This window comes from Vulpes vulpes, chromosome 12 (genome assembly GCF_048418805.1).
Source record: "Vulpes vulpes isolate BD-2025 chromosome 12, VulVul3, whole genome shotgun sequence".
Lineage (NCBI taxonomy): Eukaryota > Metazoa > Chordata > Mammalia > Carnivora > Canidae > Vulpes > Vulpes vulpes.
The window spans coordinates 62,154,927-62,170,220 of record NC_132791.1 but is presented as its reverse complement, the minus strand read 5'-3'; the positions used below and the strand labels follow the sequence as shown (position 1 = coordinate 62,170,220).

General features: G+C 41.1%; 1 protein-coding gene across 23 annotated transcripts in view; it reads left to right on the top strand.

Annotated features, from left to right (window-relative positions):
- The window catches only part of SNCAIP (synuclein alpha interacting protein), a 149,016-nt gene that overhangs the window by 97,009 nt on the left and 36,713 nt on the right, over nt 1-15,294 (top strand). For 14 of the 23 annotated variants that reach the window (XM_025986439.2, XM_025986436.2, XM_072728725.1 and 11 more), the window contains 2 exons: nt 12,533-13,401; nt 15,047-15,226. In XM_025986439.2, the coding sequence (XP_025842224.1) occupies nt 12,533-13,401; nt 15,047-15,226 (1,049 nt within the window). The remainder of the gene's footprint in view (nt 1-12,532; nt 13,402-15,046; nt 15,227-15,294) is intronic. The other 9 variants (XM_072728743.1, XM_072728741.1, XM_072728744.1 and 6 more) reach the window with 1 other exon arrangement.

Below are 15,294 nucleotides of genomic sequence, written 5' to 3'. Positions count from 1 at the left end.
CCACAGAGTGGACTGAACCGTATATTTTAAAATGTGAAGTGGATCATTTCACTTCTCTGTGAAATCCCCCCAGGACACCCTATTTCTGTTAAAATTATTTGTTGTGACCAGGAAACCCCCAAATCGGTTTGGCCCCTGGCAGCCTTCCCCAATATCACCTTTGATAGCTTTCACCCTGGTTCACTCTCCTCTAGATGTAAGAGCTATAGAAACTACCAGATTCTTTCCTGCTTTAGGCATTTGAAAATATGCTTCCTTCTACACAGATCTCCACAAAATTATCTCATCTCTTGTATTTTCCCTCAGATTTTCACATAGTTGGCAACTTCTCCTTCCCCTGGTTGTAGCCTAAATGTCACCTCCACCATGAGGCTTCTCAGCTGCTCTCTACTCTAATATGCCATGTGTTCCCTTCAAAGAACCTTTCATTTTGTAATTTCTTATTCATCTGTATACTTGCTTTACTGTCTGGTTCCCTCATTAGGACAGGGATTATGCCTATTTCATTCACCTCTGCACCCCTAGAACCACATACACAGAACCATGTGCAAATGTGTTTTGAATGAACGGACCCTATATGAGTATTTTAGCATTCTGTCAATTTGACATTTCTGAACAAGCTTTATTATATTCCTGTATCTCTTGCTTACATGCTGGATTGCTACATTCAACCAGTTGAAGGAACTGTCAGGTGAAAGAACAAGCACTTCTTGGAACAAGAGCTTCCAAGCACTTCTGATCAGCCCCCTCTGCTGCTTAGTCCAGGGCCACACCACCCTGAATGCACCTGACCTCATCTTGATCTCCAAAAGCTAAGCAGGGTCCGGCCTGCTTAGTACTTGGATGGGAGACCCTTATTGCTTAAAAATCTGTATGGTCCCCCTTATTCAGAGAAAATCAAAATATCCTGGCACTCTAGGCATTTCTATTTCACATGATAACTGGTATTCAAAAATGATAGTTAAGTGCCAACCTTCGTGCTCAGGCCTTGATATGCATTATCTTGAATGTGTGGTCTGTGCTATATCTGCATTTGACAGGGTCGGAGAGGCCTGAAATCTCCCAGCAAGCCATGCTAGAACCCCTATTTTAACAAGACTACACAACCCCTACCCCATACCAGACCCCTCCTACCAGCACCCCTTCCCCCCCAGGCCCAGTGAACAGGGTCAAGCGGCCTCCCCCCATCCATTTCACTTGGATATGCCCCCTCCAGCTGATAGGCCACTGTGGCCTCTTCTAAGACTTCTGACCCCCTTTCCCACCCCGGAATCTCAAGAAGTTCACCTGTTCCTTTCCTCTGGCACTGTGCCCTTCCACCCTGTACCGACAACTCCTCGTTTCCCCCTCAAACCAACTTCATGGAAAGAGGTAAAAAAAAAAAAAAAATCTTATCAGTGATAAGATGACTCTAAATTTAGGCTAATGCCACTAATGATAAACAAAGTAAGGAAATTCTTCCACTCAGCTGTTTCTAAGAAAAGTTGTTAAGAAAAACTATTTTCTTAACTTTGCTCCCACCCAGAAGCTTCTTAGTAAGTGGTTACCAAAACCTAGGCAGGGAGCAGAGATTGGGATTTAGATCCACATGAATCTGAAATGAGTACAACCAGATTTTGCCACTGGTTGCTGGAATTCCACTTACCTATATGTGACCCAAATAGAGAAAATACGGGGGCGCCTGGGTGGCTCAGTCAGTTAAGCCTTTGGCACAGGTCATGATCCAAGGATCTTGGGATTGAGCCCCACCTCAGGCTCCCTGCTCCTGCTTCTCCCTCTCCCCCTCCCCCCTTCATGCTTGGGTGCACACATGCACATACGCACTCTCTCGTGCTCTCTGAAATAAATAAAATCTTTAGAAGAAAATATGAGCTGCATGTTTAAGGAATAATTGTAGTTTTAATAAGGCAGTTATGCCCTTTATGAAAGGAAAGCTGGAGTTAGGAAACCTCAGTTTTGGTGGAAGAGTCAGCACGCTATGTGATTTGCAACATAACTCTTAAAGCTTACAGAGTTCTCATTTATTTCAAGTGAGAATATGTAAGAACTGCTCATCCATCCTGTAAGAGTCTGCATAAACCTCTAATGAAATCACATACAGAAACGATTTGTTGTACTCAATCATAGAAAGCTTTATGCAAATATATGGTATTAGCAATTTTAAAATGTTAAACAGAGTATATTTCAGGAACATTCCAATTAAAAAACATCATTTTGAGAAATTCTTAAAATACACAGAAGGCTTTTCCCCCATTGTTTATAGCAGTGCTTGTAAAGTGCATACAGAGCTGTACGAGAAGACAGAACAAAGTAGCTCTGCCATTCATTCATCCTGGGGAAAGCTTCTGTCTGCACTAGCTTTTGTTCCACTGTACCTGCTCTTTCTCTCCGAGGCCTTGTAACTAAAAACTGGGGTCCAGGTGGGAGCTCTTGTGAACAGACCCCAGGAGGGCTGTCAAGAGGAAGAGGGGGCCTCAGGCCAACTCTAGGCCTTGCTCCCATTTCTCCTCCCCTTCAGACTTTAAACTCTGTTCCTCTCAAAATGAGACCGTGTTACACTGACTTAACCACTTGGCTTCTTATGGAAAATAGAATCAATTTAACTTTTCACCAGGGAACAGTAGGGAATACTCTTTCTTACACTCTGAAGACACACCCCCTTCTTTTTCCTTCCTTGGGCCTGAAGCTCTATTTTTAATGTAAATACCTCGCTCCATCTTTAGAAATAAAAGAATCAGGCATTGGAGGAGTCACCAGTTGGAGATGGAGAATAGTGAGACAGGGAGTAGAGGGTAAAGAGTATGGACTTTCCAATCCTCGCCCACCTCCATCTGCCTCCTCTTCTCCCTCACAGAAGAGCAGTAACTTGGTGTTCTTTGTCCTGGACAGTAGATCAATCCAGTAAAACATCGCCACCTGCAGTTAAAACTGGTGTGTGTCTGCACTTTGCAGCAAGCACGCTGAGCTTCCAGATACCACAGAGAGCAAGCTCTCCCCCGTTTCAGTGCTGCTCTGCTTGCTGAGTGTGGACATGGTCCCTGGACCTGTGTCTCTCCCTACAGTTCAGTGCAACAAGGGAGAGAAGGAAAGAAAGGAGCCTGGAACGTGGGCCTGGAGTGAATATAAGACTTTATGCACTTGAAAGGTTTTGCTCATGGCAGAATGAAGGTCAGCATACTTTCTAGATGACAGAATGACTCTGAAACCATGCACTTTCTTCAGACCCACCAATTGCTATTCTACATAAACTGTACTTTTGAAGCTCAAAGGTTTAGGGTTGTCAAAATTTTGAGCCTGATTTCATGATGGAATGTGCCTCTTTGGTGAAGTATATTTTCTATCTAGTGTAGTAAGGGCCTGAATATTTCTGTGAGTTTTCACAGAACAAACAAACAAATAAAAAATGGGTACAGATAGGGCACAAAATTATATGAGCAAGTCTGGACAATTCTGAGCAGAGCTGGAAATAATGAAACACAAATCTGACACTTTCAACAGCTGCTTGACACCAACAGCCACTTAAAGTCAGAACTTTAGAACCAAAGCTGTGAATCTTTTCCAGTAGTATTTAATGTCTTAATGTGAATAAATCAGGTGATATTTTTATAATGAGAAAGTGCTCTGTTTTCCCCCTTCTTATTCATAAAACCCTCAGTAAAGGGTTTCTGGCATCAATGAAAGAGATGAACAAGCAATTCCATGGAACATTCCAGAAACGTGCATTCCTCACACATGTTCTTCCCAATATAATGGCCTTGAACAATTCTCCAAATCCAGAGTTAACCAGCTCTTGTTTTGGATCAAGTTACAGTGTAGTCTCTAAGGATGGTGTAGAAGAGCACCCAGCAGGTCATCCACCCTCAGACTCCAGACCCTTCTTCCAACTGTCATGAGATGGTATAAGTTACCTGTCAGCATTCTTTATAGACCTGAGATGTTTGCAATAAGTGGGCCCACTATTTATTGCAAAATGTAAGTTTATTGTGAGTTAAGGAAACTCATGAGTAATGCTGACTCCCGATATTTCCTAATGTCCCTCCCTTAAATGCAAAAAATAGAGGAAATGGAATGTTGGAGAACTTAACAGGTATGTCCTTGAAGGTGGCTAGACTCCTGGTAGCTGTAGACATGGAACATATTGTTATGTACATATTAAGGCGATTAAAAGTAAAACTGACCATTTTATTTCTCATGAAAAATATAATTCATTTACCTTTTACAGTAAATAGTAGGGAAACACTATTTTATCCTAAAGACATACCCCTTTTCTTTCTCTTTTTGATATCTACAGCTGATTTTCTAATACAGACACATAACTCCATATATAGAAGTAAAATAAATAGGCATCTGGGGAGCCAGAATTGATATTCAGTCTTAAAAATTGGATCCACCATTGCAACAGCAAACTGTACATTATCTTCCTAAGAAAATACTAATTTATCAGTCCCAAGAGCCAACGAGTTGTTCTGTGTCAGCAATCAGCTTAGCCTCATAATTATAAATTTGTAAGATCTGTTGAAAGACATGGATCCAGAAGAATTATAGTGTTTCATAGTGAGTCACTTAGAATAGAGAGCCCTGTTATTTGTAGACATTCCATATAGTCATAGAAATTTAGAGATGGACCAGGTCTTAGCAATCATATAGCCTAACCCTTTTATTTTACACATGAAGAAATCAAGGCTTGGGACTTATTGTAGGAAATATATGAAAATATTTCGATATGCAGCACATCTAAATGTCTGACTATCTTCAATACATTACTAACCTGCCTTTGAAATATTCAACGCGATGTGCCCAAAATGGGATGAGTGACTCATTGTTACAAGACTCATATTTATGTATTGTACTTTGCAAATTGAGTCTAACATATTCCTTTCTTCCTTTCCTCCCACCCTCCCCCCTTCATTCATTCGTTAATTAAAAGATAAGCCACTGGGCCCCAATATCTGTGAGATGCTATCCTAGACAGATGGCTGGTTATAAACACAAGGAGTTTCATGAGCAATCTTTGCCTTAGAGGAACTTTCAAGACAGACAATGAGACAGATGCATGTGTGAAGAGTTGCAAAAGAGCTTCACAAATATACAACTCTAGGGACGGGCAAGGATATCTCAATTGTTTGCCGGGAGAGTTGGAGGAAGTGCACCATGGAGGCAACCCCCAAGAGGATGCTCATCAGATGAATCTTGTCTCAGGCAGAGAAGGCAGTAAGGGCATTGCCAGAGAGGGAGGGGAATCTTGCCCAATGGCAAGATGTGGCAATGATGAGTGCTTAAAATGAGAAGATCAATTTGAAAATAAATACAGGCATAGCTCCTTTTATTGTGTTTCATTTTTCTTGTGCTTTTTAAATATTGCATTTTTTTTCTTACAAATTGAAGGTTTGTGGTCATGCCGTGTCAAGCACATCTGTCTGCGCCATTTTTCCAACAGCATTTGCTCACTTCGTGTCTGTGTCACGTTTTAGTCATTCTCACAGTTTTTCAACTTCTTTCATTCTTACTGCATTTGTTAGGTTGATCTATAATCAGTGGTCTTTGCTGTCACTCTGACGATTGTTTCTTGAAGCCCTAGGAGCCACACCCTAGCAGATGGCAAACCTCATTAACAAAGGTTGTGTGTGTTCTGACTGCCTCACCAAGTGGCCATTTCCCATCTCTCTCCTTGGGCCTCTCTGTTCCATGAGACATACCAATGTTGAAATTAGGCCAGTTAAGGAGTCTAATTGATTGGGTGGCTCAGTAATTGAGCGTCTGTCTTTGGCTCAGGGTGTGATCCCAGGGTCCTGGGATGGAGTCCCACACTGGGTTCCCCACAGGGGGCCTGCCTCACCCTCTGCCTCTGTCTCTGCCTCTGTGTGTCTCTCATGAATAAATAAAATCTTTAAAAATATTTAAAAAGAAAAAAGAAATTAGGCCAGTTAATAATCCTCCAAGGGCCTCTAAGATTCCAATGAAGAGAAGAGTTGCATGCCTCTACTTCAAACCAAAAGCTACAAGTGATTAAGCTTAGTGAGAAAGGCATGATCAAGAGCCAGGACAGGCTGAAAGCTAGGCCTCTTGCACCAGTCTGGTTGTGAAGGCAAAGGAAAAATTCTTTAAGGAAATGAAAAGTGCTGCTCCAGTGAGCACACGAATGATCAGAGCACAAAACAGCCTTATTGCTGATACACAGAGAGTTTTAGTAGTCCCATTAAACCAGCCACAAAATTTCCTTAAGCCAAAGCTTCATCTAGAGCAAGCTCTAACTCTCTTCAATTGAATGAAGGCCAAGAGGTGAGGATGTTGCAGAAGAAAAGTTTGAAACTAGCAGAGGTTGGTTCATGAAGTTTAGGAAAAGAAGGTGTTTCTGTAACAGCAAAGTGCAAGGGGAAGCAGCTCATACTGCTGTAGAAGCTGTGGCAAGTTACCTAGAAGATCCAGCTAAGATCATTCATGAAGATGGCTACGCTGAACAGCATATTTTCAATGTCAAAGGAACAGACCTCTTGTTGGAAGAAGATGCCATCTAGGACTTTTATAGCAAGAGAGGAGAAGGCAGGTCCTGGGTTCAAGGGACACATGACTCTCGTTAGGGGCACTGTAGCTGGAAACATGAAGTTGAAGCCAGTGCTTATTTGCCAGTCTGAAGATCCTGGGTCCCTTAAGAATTATGCTAGATTTACTCTGCTGATGCTCTGCAAATGGAACAAAACCTGGATGATGGCACATCTGTTTACAACATGGTTTGCTGAATATTTTAAGCCTATTGTTGAGACCTATCACTCAGAAAAAAAAAAAAAAAAGATTCCGTTCAAAATGTGACTGCTCGTTGATAATGCACTTGGTCACCCAAGAGCTCTGATGGAGATGTGCAATCAAATGAATGTTGTTTTTGTGCTGGCTAATAGAACATTCATTCTGCAGCGCATGAATCAGGGAGTCATTTTGACTCTCAAGTCTTGTCGTTGGAGAAATATATTTTTGTAAGGCTAAAGCTGCCATAAATTTTGATTGCTCTGATGGCTCTGGGCAAAGTAAATTGAAAACCTTCTGAAAAGGATTCACCATTCTAGATAACTTGAAGCACACCTGTGATCCATGAAAAAAGGTCATAATACCATCATTCACAGGAATTTGAAAGAAGTTGATCCTGCCTCTCATGACTTTGAGGGGTTCAAGATTTCAGCAGAGGAAGTCACTGCAGATGTGGAAACAGCAAGAGAACTAGAATTGGAAGTAGAACCTGAAGATGTGATTTAATTGCTGCCATCTCATGATAAAACTTGAGTGGATGATAAGTTGCTTGTTACGGATGAGCAAAGAAATCCGTTTCTTGAGGTGGAATCTACTCTTGGGGAAGATGCCATGAAGAATGTTGAAATGACAACAAAGGATTTAGAATATGACATTCACTTAATCAAGCAGTGGCAAGGTTTGGGAGGATTGTGTGCAATTTTGAAAGAAATCCGACTGTTGGGTAAATCCTATCAAACAACATCATATGCTACAGAGAAATCATTAGTGAGTCTATCAATGTGATAAACATCATTGTTGTTTTACTTTAAGAAATTGCCACAGCCTACCCAGCACCCATTACCATGATGGGTCAGCAGCCATCTACATAAAGGCAAGACCCTCCATCAGCAAAAAGATAATGACTTGCTGATGGTTAGATGGTTAGCATTTTTCAGCAATGATGTATTTTTAGTTAAGGTATGTACATTGTTTTTTGGACCTAATCATGTTACACACCTAATAGCATGGCTATGACTTTTATACACACTGAGGAGCCAGAAGATGCATTTGACTTGCTTTATTGCAATATTCCCTTTATCATAGTGGTCTGGAATGGAACCCACAATATCTCTGAGGTACACCAATAAAACAAAACAAAACAAAACAAAACAAAACAAAACAACAAAAATACCCTGCTACATCCTATGCTAAGGAATTTAGTTACTATTCTGAAAGCCAGTTTCCCAAAACTTAGTAATTCAAGTACTGTTTCCACAATATGTTATGTCCAAAGCCGCCTTATGTTATTTTTGCTCTTCCTGTAAACTACTTGTACTATTATTTGTTTAACATTTTCCTCAAATGTCTTATTTAAATCATACCTGTTTTCAAAAGAAATTGCACATCGGTATTGTAAGTAGAAAACCAGTGTCACTTGCAGTTAATTCAAGGTCATTATTAAAATGAATGTGATGAAAATAAAACATTCCTGTTAACTCTTTTTTTCTGAAGGTCTCCTAGCCTGGGGTCTGCAGTCTCATTATCTTAAAGGGAGATGGTAAGTTTTGGAAAGGAGTTAAATTCACTGTAGCACTAACTTGAGACTCCTTGAGTTAGTTAGTGGAAGAAAGAGAGTAGAATGGCATATAGCTTCCTTACTCTGTAAGTCAGAAGTATTCAGCATGGCCATTTTAGATACTGCAGAGATATGCATGCTATGTAGGGGTAAATCTCATAGACATACAGGGCCACCTGAGGATTTTGAGCTAAGTGACAAAATCCAACCTATATAAAGAGGGATAACTTGACTATAAAAGGAGACCAGAGAAGTAGCTAGAACTTTGTAAAGGACATGCAAAGTTTCCGAAGTGGTCCAGTCAGTATAACAGGATGGAAAAGAGGAACCAGATTTGAGAAAAATCTGTGATTCTCTGATCAGGCCACAGCAGGAGTTGGTGCCTGGAGGGATGAGAGATGCAAGTAAAGGAAAGAGAAGAGCCAGCGATGCTCCACAGAGGGATTGCTTGGCAGAATGCGTGAGTGGTCATGTGACCCAGGCCAAGTTCACAAAGAAGACATAGTAGAGTGTGTGTGCTGGATGAGTAGGAGAAAGGGAGGGAGCAATAAGGAAGGAGGTATGCCTCCATTACATGCTCCAAAGACCTCTGCTTTGGAACATGCTGCCTGTGACAAATAGAGCACACCCATCCTAGGCTCACATTAAATGCTTGTTGAAGATACAGGGAAAATGTGGATGGTCAGCAGGCAATTGGAAACCAGCTTGTTGGAGCTCAGAGACATTCTCAATGCCAGTTAGATTGGAAGAGATCCCCATGGCCTATAAATCAGCCTGAGAAACATTTGCATTTACCTACCGACCATTTCAGAAAATTTGTGACATAATCAGGTAGACAGGTTTAAGGTATACTAGACGTGTTTACTTGCGTAAGATGTTAAAATGAATCCATTCAACCAAAAAGTCATTAAAGAACTTTGAAAAGACCCTATTTATGTAAAGTAATCTGAGTGTTTTGAGTGATAGATAAATTGGACACAGACCCTGTTCTCATAGAGCTTGTAAAGATCTAATAAGATAATAGATAAAATTTTCAGGGATTTAAAACTTAACCTATGAGGCCTTTATTCGTGACTTCCAGAAAAGAAGTTTAGCCCCAAAATCTCTCTAGTAACTATAGCATAGTATGAGCCTTGTTTCCATGTGTTAAAAGAAATTGATGACAGTGTTGGGGTGGAACAACAGTATAAATGAAATTTGGGTAGACTTACAGATTTGAAAGTTATAATCTTGTCAATCACTAGTAGCCCCTTTTCTAACGTTCTGCTTAAAATGCTAATTTTTCCAACTTAGAAATAATCTAAAGTTTTGTCATATGTCTTATAAAAATTGCCCTTCCTTCTCAGATGAGTACTATGTAGTAATAAATTGGAGCATTCTCATGAGACTCTCTAGAATAATCAATTTCACAAAACTGGTACTTTTTTTTCCGGTCAAGAAGACACAGACTAGAAAGCATAGACTTCACTCAGAGCCTAAAAAAAGTGTCCGAGGTTTGAAAAAGAGGAAGGACAACAAGCCTAATGTTGATGCCCCTTCCTCAGTTTCTAGGCCCTTCTGTGGAAAGAAGTGTTTTCACAAGACTCAGACAGAATTCATTTCCATAGAGCGTTCTTAATGGCTCCTGTCAGTACAAAACAGCTGGGAAACATATGGTATCCATTCCCTGTATCACTTGGAAAAAATTTCACATGTAAATAAAGCCAACATAAAAGAGAAGCCCTTTGAACTCACGACCTTATCCAATACCTAAATATATTGGTACAATGCACTCGTTGTATTGGTCTACTAAGTTATGTGACTTTAAATTTTTTTTTTACAACCTGAGATACACATTTTCAAGAAGTTCCAAAGGAATCAAGGTAATTGGCAAAATATTAGCAAACACGATACTTAATAATGAGTATCTCTGAAATGCCAAGGAATATATACATACACACATACACACACACACACACACACACACACACACACACGTTGGCCACTGTATTTTAAGCTTTTCAGAAAAGTTGATGGATAAAATTAAAGGCATATTTACACATTATAAACTTTATGTCTGCTATCTCTCTGCTGTTTTAAATAAGTAACCATGTGTTCTTGCAAGGAAGAGAGAAAAGCTTGGCAGAAATTTCTGGCAGACAATTTTTCATAGCTTCACATTTTTAGGGGAAAATGGATCTATAAAGGATAAGAAACCTTTTAAATTTATAATGGACCAACTGGAATTAGTCTTTGCCTTTGCATATTTACGTTTCATAAATAACTTTAGAAAATCCAGCTCTTATTGGTGATTATCACTCCTCTGAGTTTATTAACAGGACTTTTGTCCCCTGTGATATGAAGCCGTAAATCCCTGAGAAGGATGCGCTTTGGGCATTTACAAGGAGATTTAATGCGTTGTGCAAAGTGAGATTCAAATTCAAATACTAGCATTTGTTAATTGTCTGCTCTGTGCCAAGTACTGTGTACAACTTAGAGCCAGAGCCAGTGAAAGGGAAGAGAAGCAGCAGCTTAACAGTATCTAGATACCTTCCTTCCCTTCTGGAACATTCCTTCTGAATACCTGTTCCCTACTGGACAGAATCCAGGTCTCCCTCCACAGCTCATAATATTTTCTTTGTAGATTTTAAAAGTCTCGGAACTAGACCAATTAGTGCAGATTTTCTGAAACCCTGTGCCAAATTGGGGTCTGTTTGGGGGGAAAGACCCCACCCATCAACAGTTACAGAGCATTCAGGCTCAGAACAGTTACTCTCACCTCCTTAGCTTGCTTCCTTTTAGAACACATCGCAGTAGGAACAGTAATGACCAGTGATCTAAATTTGAGGTATCTTTAATAACTTGTACACTCTTTTCACCCCCAGAAGTAGTGGTAGGGACTGTCCTAGAAGTTACAGACCTGAATACACCCCATCTCTTGTATTTTTTGCTTGTGTCCTAATAGCCAAGTATGCACACAAACATATGCTTTTGGATTAAATACTTCCTACCTAATGTTGTTCCAGAAGAGAGAGAGATGGGAAGCCCCTAGTTGGAGGGCATATCCTGAAACCTCTTCGTTTTGAAGGGAGATGGTGTGAATGTAAGTGAAAGGGGAAGAGTCTATAAATCAGTGCCTACAAGTTTCCAAGGGTGCTGGGCATCTGTCTAGTCAGGAGAGTGTCCCAGAGAGGAAGCATGATCATCATGATGGAGGAGGAGACCCATGTTCTGTCATCCTGCTCCAGGAGAAGGCACACGGTAGCCTTCCATGAGGCTAATCGAGAGATATGGTGGTCTTATCTGTAACCTCCAGATGCATTGTTGTTTCACAGTACCATCCTCCGTCTCTACCAGACACTTACTCAAATGCAAACCAATCTTAAAGCTTTGCAGAAAAATTAGAAGAGAAAGAGAGAAAGAAAAAGAAAGAAAGAAAGAAAGAAAGAAAGAAAGAAAGAAAGAAAGAAAGAAAAGAAAAAGAAAAAAGAAAGAAAAGAAAAGAAGAAAAGAAAAGAAAAAAGAAAGGAAAGGAAAAGAAAAGAAGCAAGCCTAACCTACGCATCTCACTCTCCTTTTGCAACCTTCCCCTCCTGGTGGTTCCCAGCATTGCCAACACTGGAAGGGCAGCCTGGAATCTTACAGCAGGGTTCCTTTGTGAAGTGTTAATACATTGTGTCACTCTGTCACATGCCAGAGAGCACTGGGAAATGCCCCTGAGCGATGGTTCAGTGGGAGACACATCTGTGGTAGACAATCACTCAATGGGTCACAATTTCAGTTTGCCTAGTATTAAATAATTTACCCCATCTTTATGTGGGACTTCTTAATCTTTAGGGGTACACAGATACATATGTATGCATGTGCTCGTGTGTGCGTACATCCCTCCCCTCCCCAAACTAGTTTGGAAGTTCATTTAACACAGAGAATCCAACCTCCCATTTCTGTTTTTCAGGGTGGTGACAAGTATCATAATCCTTCCAAAGAAGAATAGTTATCCAGAGAATGAACCTAAAAATCTGTTTTTTTGCTTTTTTCCATGATTACTCCTTTAATAAATTTTCAGCCATTAGGCCATAATTTTTATCACTCACTATTTTCCAGTGGTAAGGATAAACTGGTTTATGTATGCGTTTCCTCTTAAGTCGTACCCTTAGTGGCTTTCTATGAACATAATGTGAGTGGATTACACCTGCCTGCATGACCAAGATATCTTCAGTGTTTCCATTTAATATTCTCTTATTTATTTCTAAACAGTTTCTAGCTCGAGCTGGAATTGCAACGTGTCAGCACTGATTACAAACACACAAAAGCCCACAGGAATCGCGGATGTGTACAGTAAGTTCCGTCCTGTGAAGCGAGTTTCCCCACTGAAACATCAACCAGAGACTCTGGAGAACAATGAAAGTGATGACCAGAAGAACCAGAAGGTGGAGTACCAGAAAGGGGGTGATCCCGACCCAGGCCCCCAACCTGAGGACCTCAGCCCTGGAGATGGAGAAAATGGTCCCCAGAGTAAGAGCAGCGAGCCCAGCACCTTGCTGGGGGAACTGGAGCATTATGACCTTGACATGGATGAGATTCTGGATGTGCCTTACATTAAATCCAGTCAACAGCTTGCCTCTTTCACCAAGGTGACTTCAGATAAGAGAATTTTGGGTTTGTGCACAACCATCAATGGCCTTTCTGGCAAAGCCTGCTCTCCTGGAAGTGCTGAGAGCTCACCATCCAACATGACACCATTCTGTGTTCTTTCTCCTGTGAAAAGCCCACACTTGAGAAAAGCATCCTCTGTCATCAGAGACCAGCCAAAGCTCTCCACAGAAGAGTCTGAGAGCTCACCACCTCTGGTGAAGTGTGGCTCTGCATATGAGCCTGAAAACCAGACTAAGGACTTCCTAAACAAGACCTTTAGTGATCCTCATGGTCGAAAACGTGAGAAGGCAACGCCAGACTGCCAGCTCAGGGCCTTCCATTTGCAGTCCTCAGCCACAGAACCCAAACTAGAAGAGCAGATTGGGGGTGGGAACTGGACCAGCTCCCAAGGCCCGGAAGAAAGGAGTGAATATCTGAAAAAAGTGAAAAGCATCTTGAACATTGTTAAGGAAGGACAGATATCTCTCCTGGTAAGTACGATCTAATTCAGATCTAGAGACTCCAGTTTTACCGGCTCCATTCATGTGTAACAAAATGATGATGCTTTGTTTCCATTCTTGCTTCATCTTTACTCATAGCTTCAGCTAAATGATGTGTCTTTTGGATTCTAAAAATGCGAAGTTAGGAGATTAACACAGGGGGAAACAAATGGCTATAGAGGGAGTGTTACTCTGCTTTAACTATGCACAAATTTGACTGGAATAGGACTCATAATCTAAAACAAAAACAAAACTGAGCCCAGCCCTTGCTTTAACGTGAATCGTCTTGTCTTTCTGTTCCCTATTCAAATGGTTCCCAGTGCGCTCACTCAGGTACTTGTGGGTATGTCAGTTCCTTGTTGATGGTGGACCTGCCAGATACATGAACAGAGGGTCTTCTGTTCTATCCCGATCATTATTCAGAAGAGTTGGACTAGGAAGTTGAAAGCATTTGCAGATAGAAGCTTACCCTAGAGCTTGGCTGCCCTCTGACCTACATTGAGTTTTTACTAGATTCCAGCTCTGTGTGTCTAGGGAGCATGAAGAAGCTTTTCCAAAGACTCTGGTCACAAAGTTAACGTGATGTAAGAAAAGTCTGTTCTGCTTAGGCTCAGAGAGAGCTCAACTGAAATCACACTCCATCTGCCTGCATTGTTCTTTTCTGGCTTCCAGACTTGGATCAAACAGTAGCAAGCCTGGGCTGATACTGATGTTAATTAAGGTCTCACTCAAGAAAATCATTACATCTTGGCAGTGCGATTCCACTTAGGGTAAAGCCATGCAGAGATAAGTACAATGTGCCTGGTCTATTATCACAAATCTTAACTATTGTTGTAGGATGAGAAGATTAAACAATTTTACTTTTAAAAAGTAATAAAACATTTTTTTTTCTCCTGAAAATAGCTTTTCCATTTCTCTTAGTTCTTCTTCTCTTTTCTCTCTCTGGTTCATTCTTTTCTTCTGTCCATCCCATGTTTTCACGTTTCCCAAATGGTAACACTTCACAACTCACCCAGCAGTCTCTATCCACATGTCATATGCAGGGAACTAAGCTTCACTAGAGGTGAGAACTCTGATGGTTGGGTTTGGCCTCAGGGTACCCCAGGGTCTGTTTGGGGTGAAAGTATTCTGGAAATACCCCATGGTAGCTCTGATTGTGACAACCATCAGATAGCTTGCAATCAAAGCCAATTCTCAGTTGTTCAAGGCAAACCAGATGGTTGAGAGAAGTAGTTCCTTCATTCAACAAACCTACAACAGAGGATAAAACACAGTCTGGCTGTCAGCACTTAGCAGTCGAGTGGAGTAGACAGAGAGGGAACTTGCCAATTACCATAAATGTCATTGTAGTTGTTTAGAAAGCCAGCTTGGAGCCTCTGCAAGCTTACTGACCTAGCCCTTACCAGGTCTCCCAGGAAGATAAGCCCCTTGAGAATTCATGTTCTAAAGGACAATATAGCAAAAATTGTAATGGAGAGTCATTAAAATTAATAGTAGGGAATTCTGACTTATTAAACACTCAGGATTGCCACCAGAACTTCTGGAAGCTCATCTCTTCCTCCCAGTGCCCACAGCAAAACCCCCACAGCATATTCTGATTATTGACTTAAGTGTTCTAACCTTACTGTTTGTACAGCCACACCTCGCTGCCGACAACCTAGACAAAATTCACGACGAAAGTGGCAACAATCTCCTACATGTGGCCGCATCACAGGGACATGCAGAATGTCTCCAGCACCTCACGTCTTTGATGGGAGAAGATTGCCTCAGTGAGCGAAATGCAGAGAAGCTGACTCCAGCGGGCCTGGCCATCAAGGTGATTGGTTGGGGGCTGGGACCAGCCACAGCTAAAAGTTGGATTTCTGTTTTTGAAGATTCCTAGTG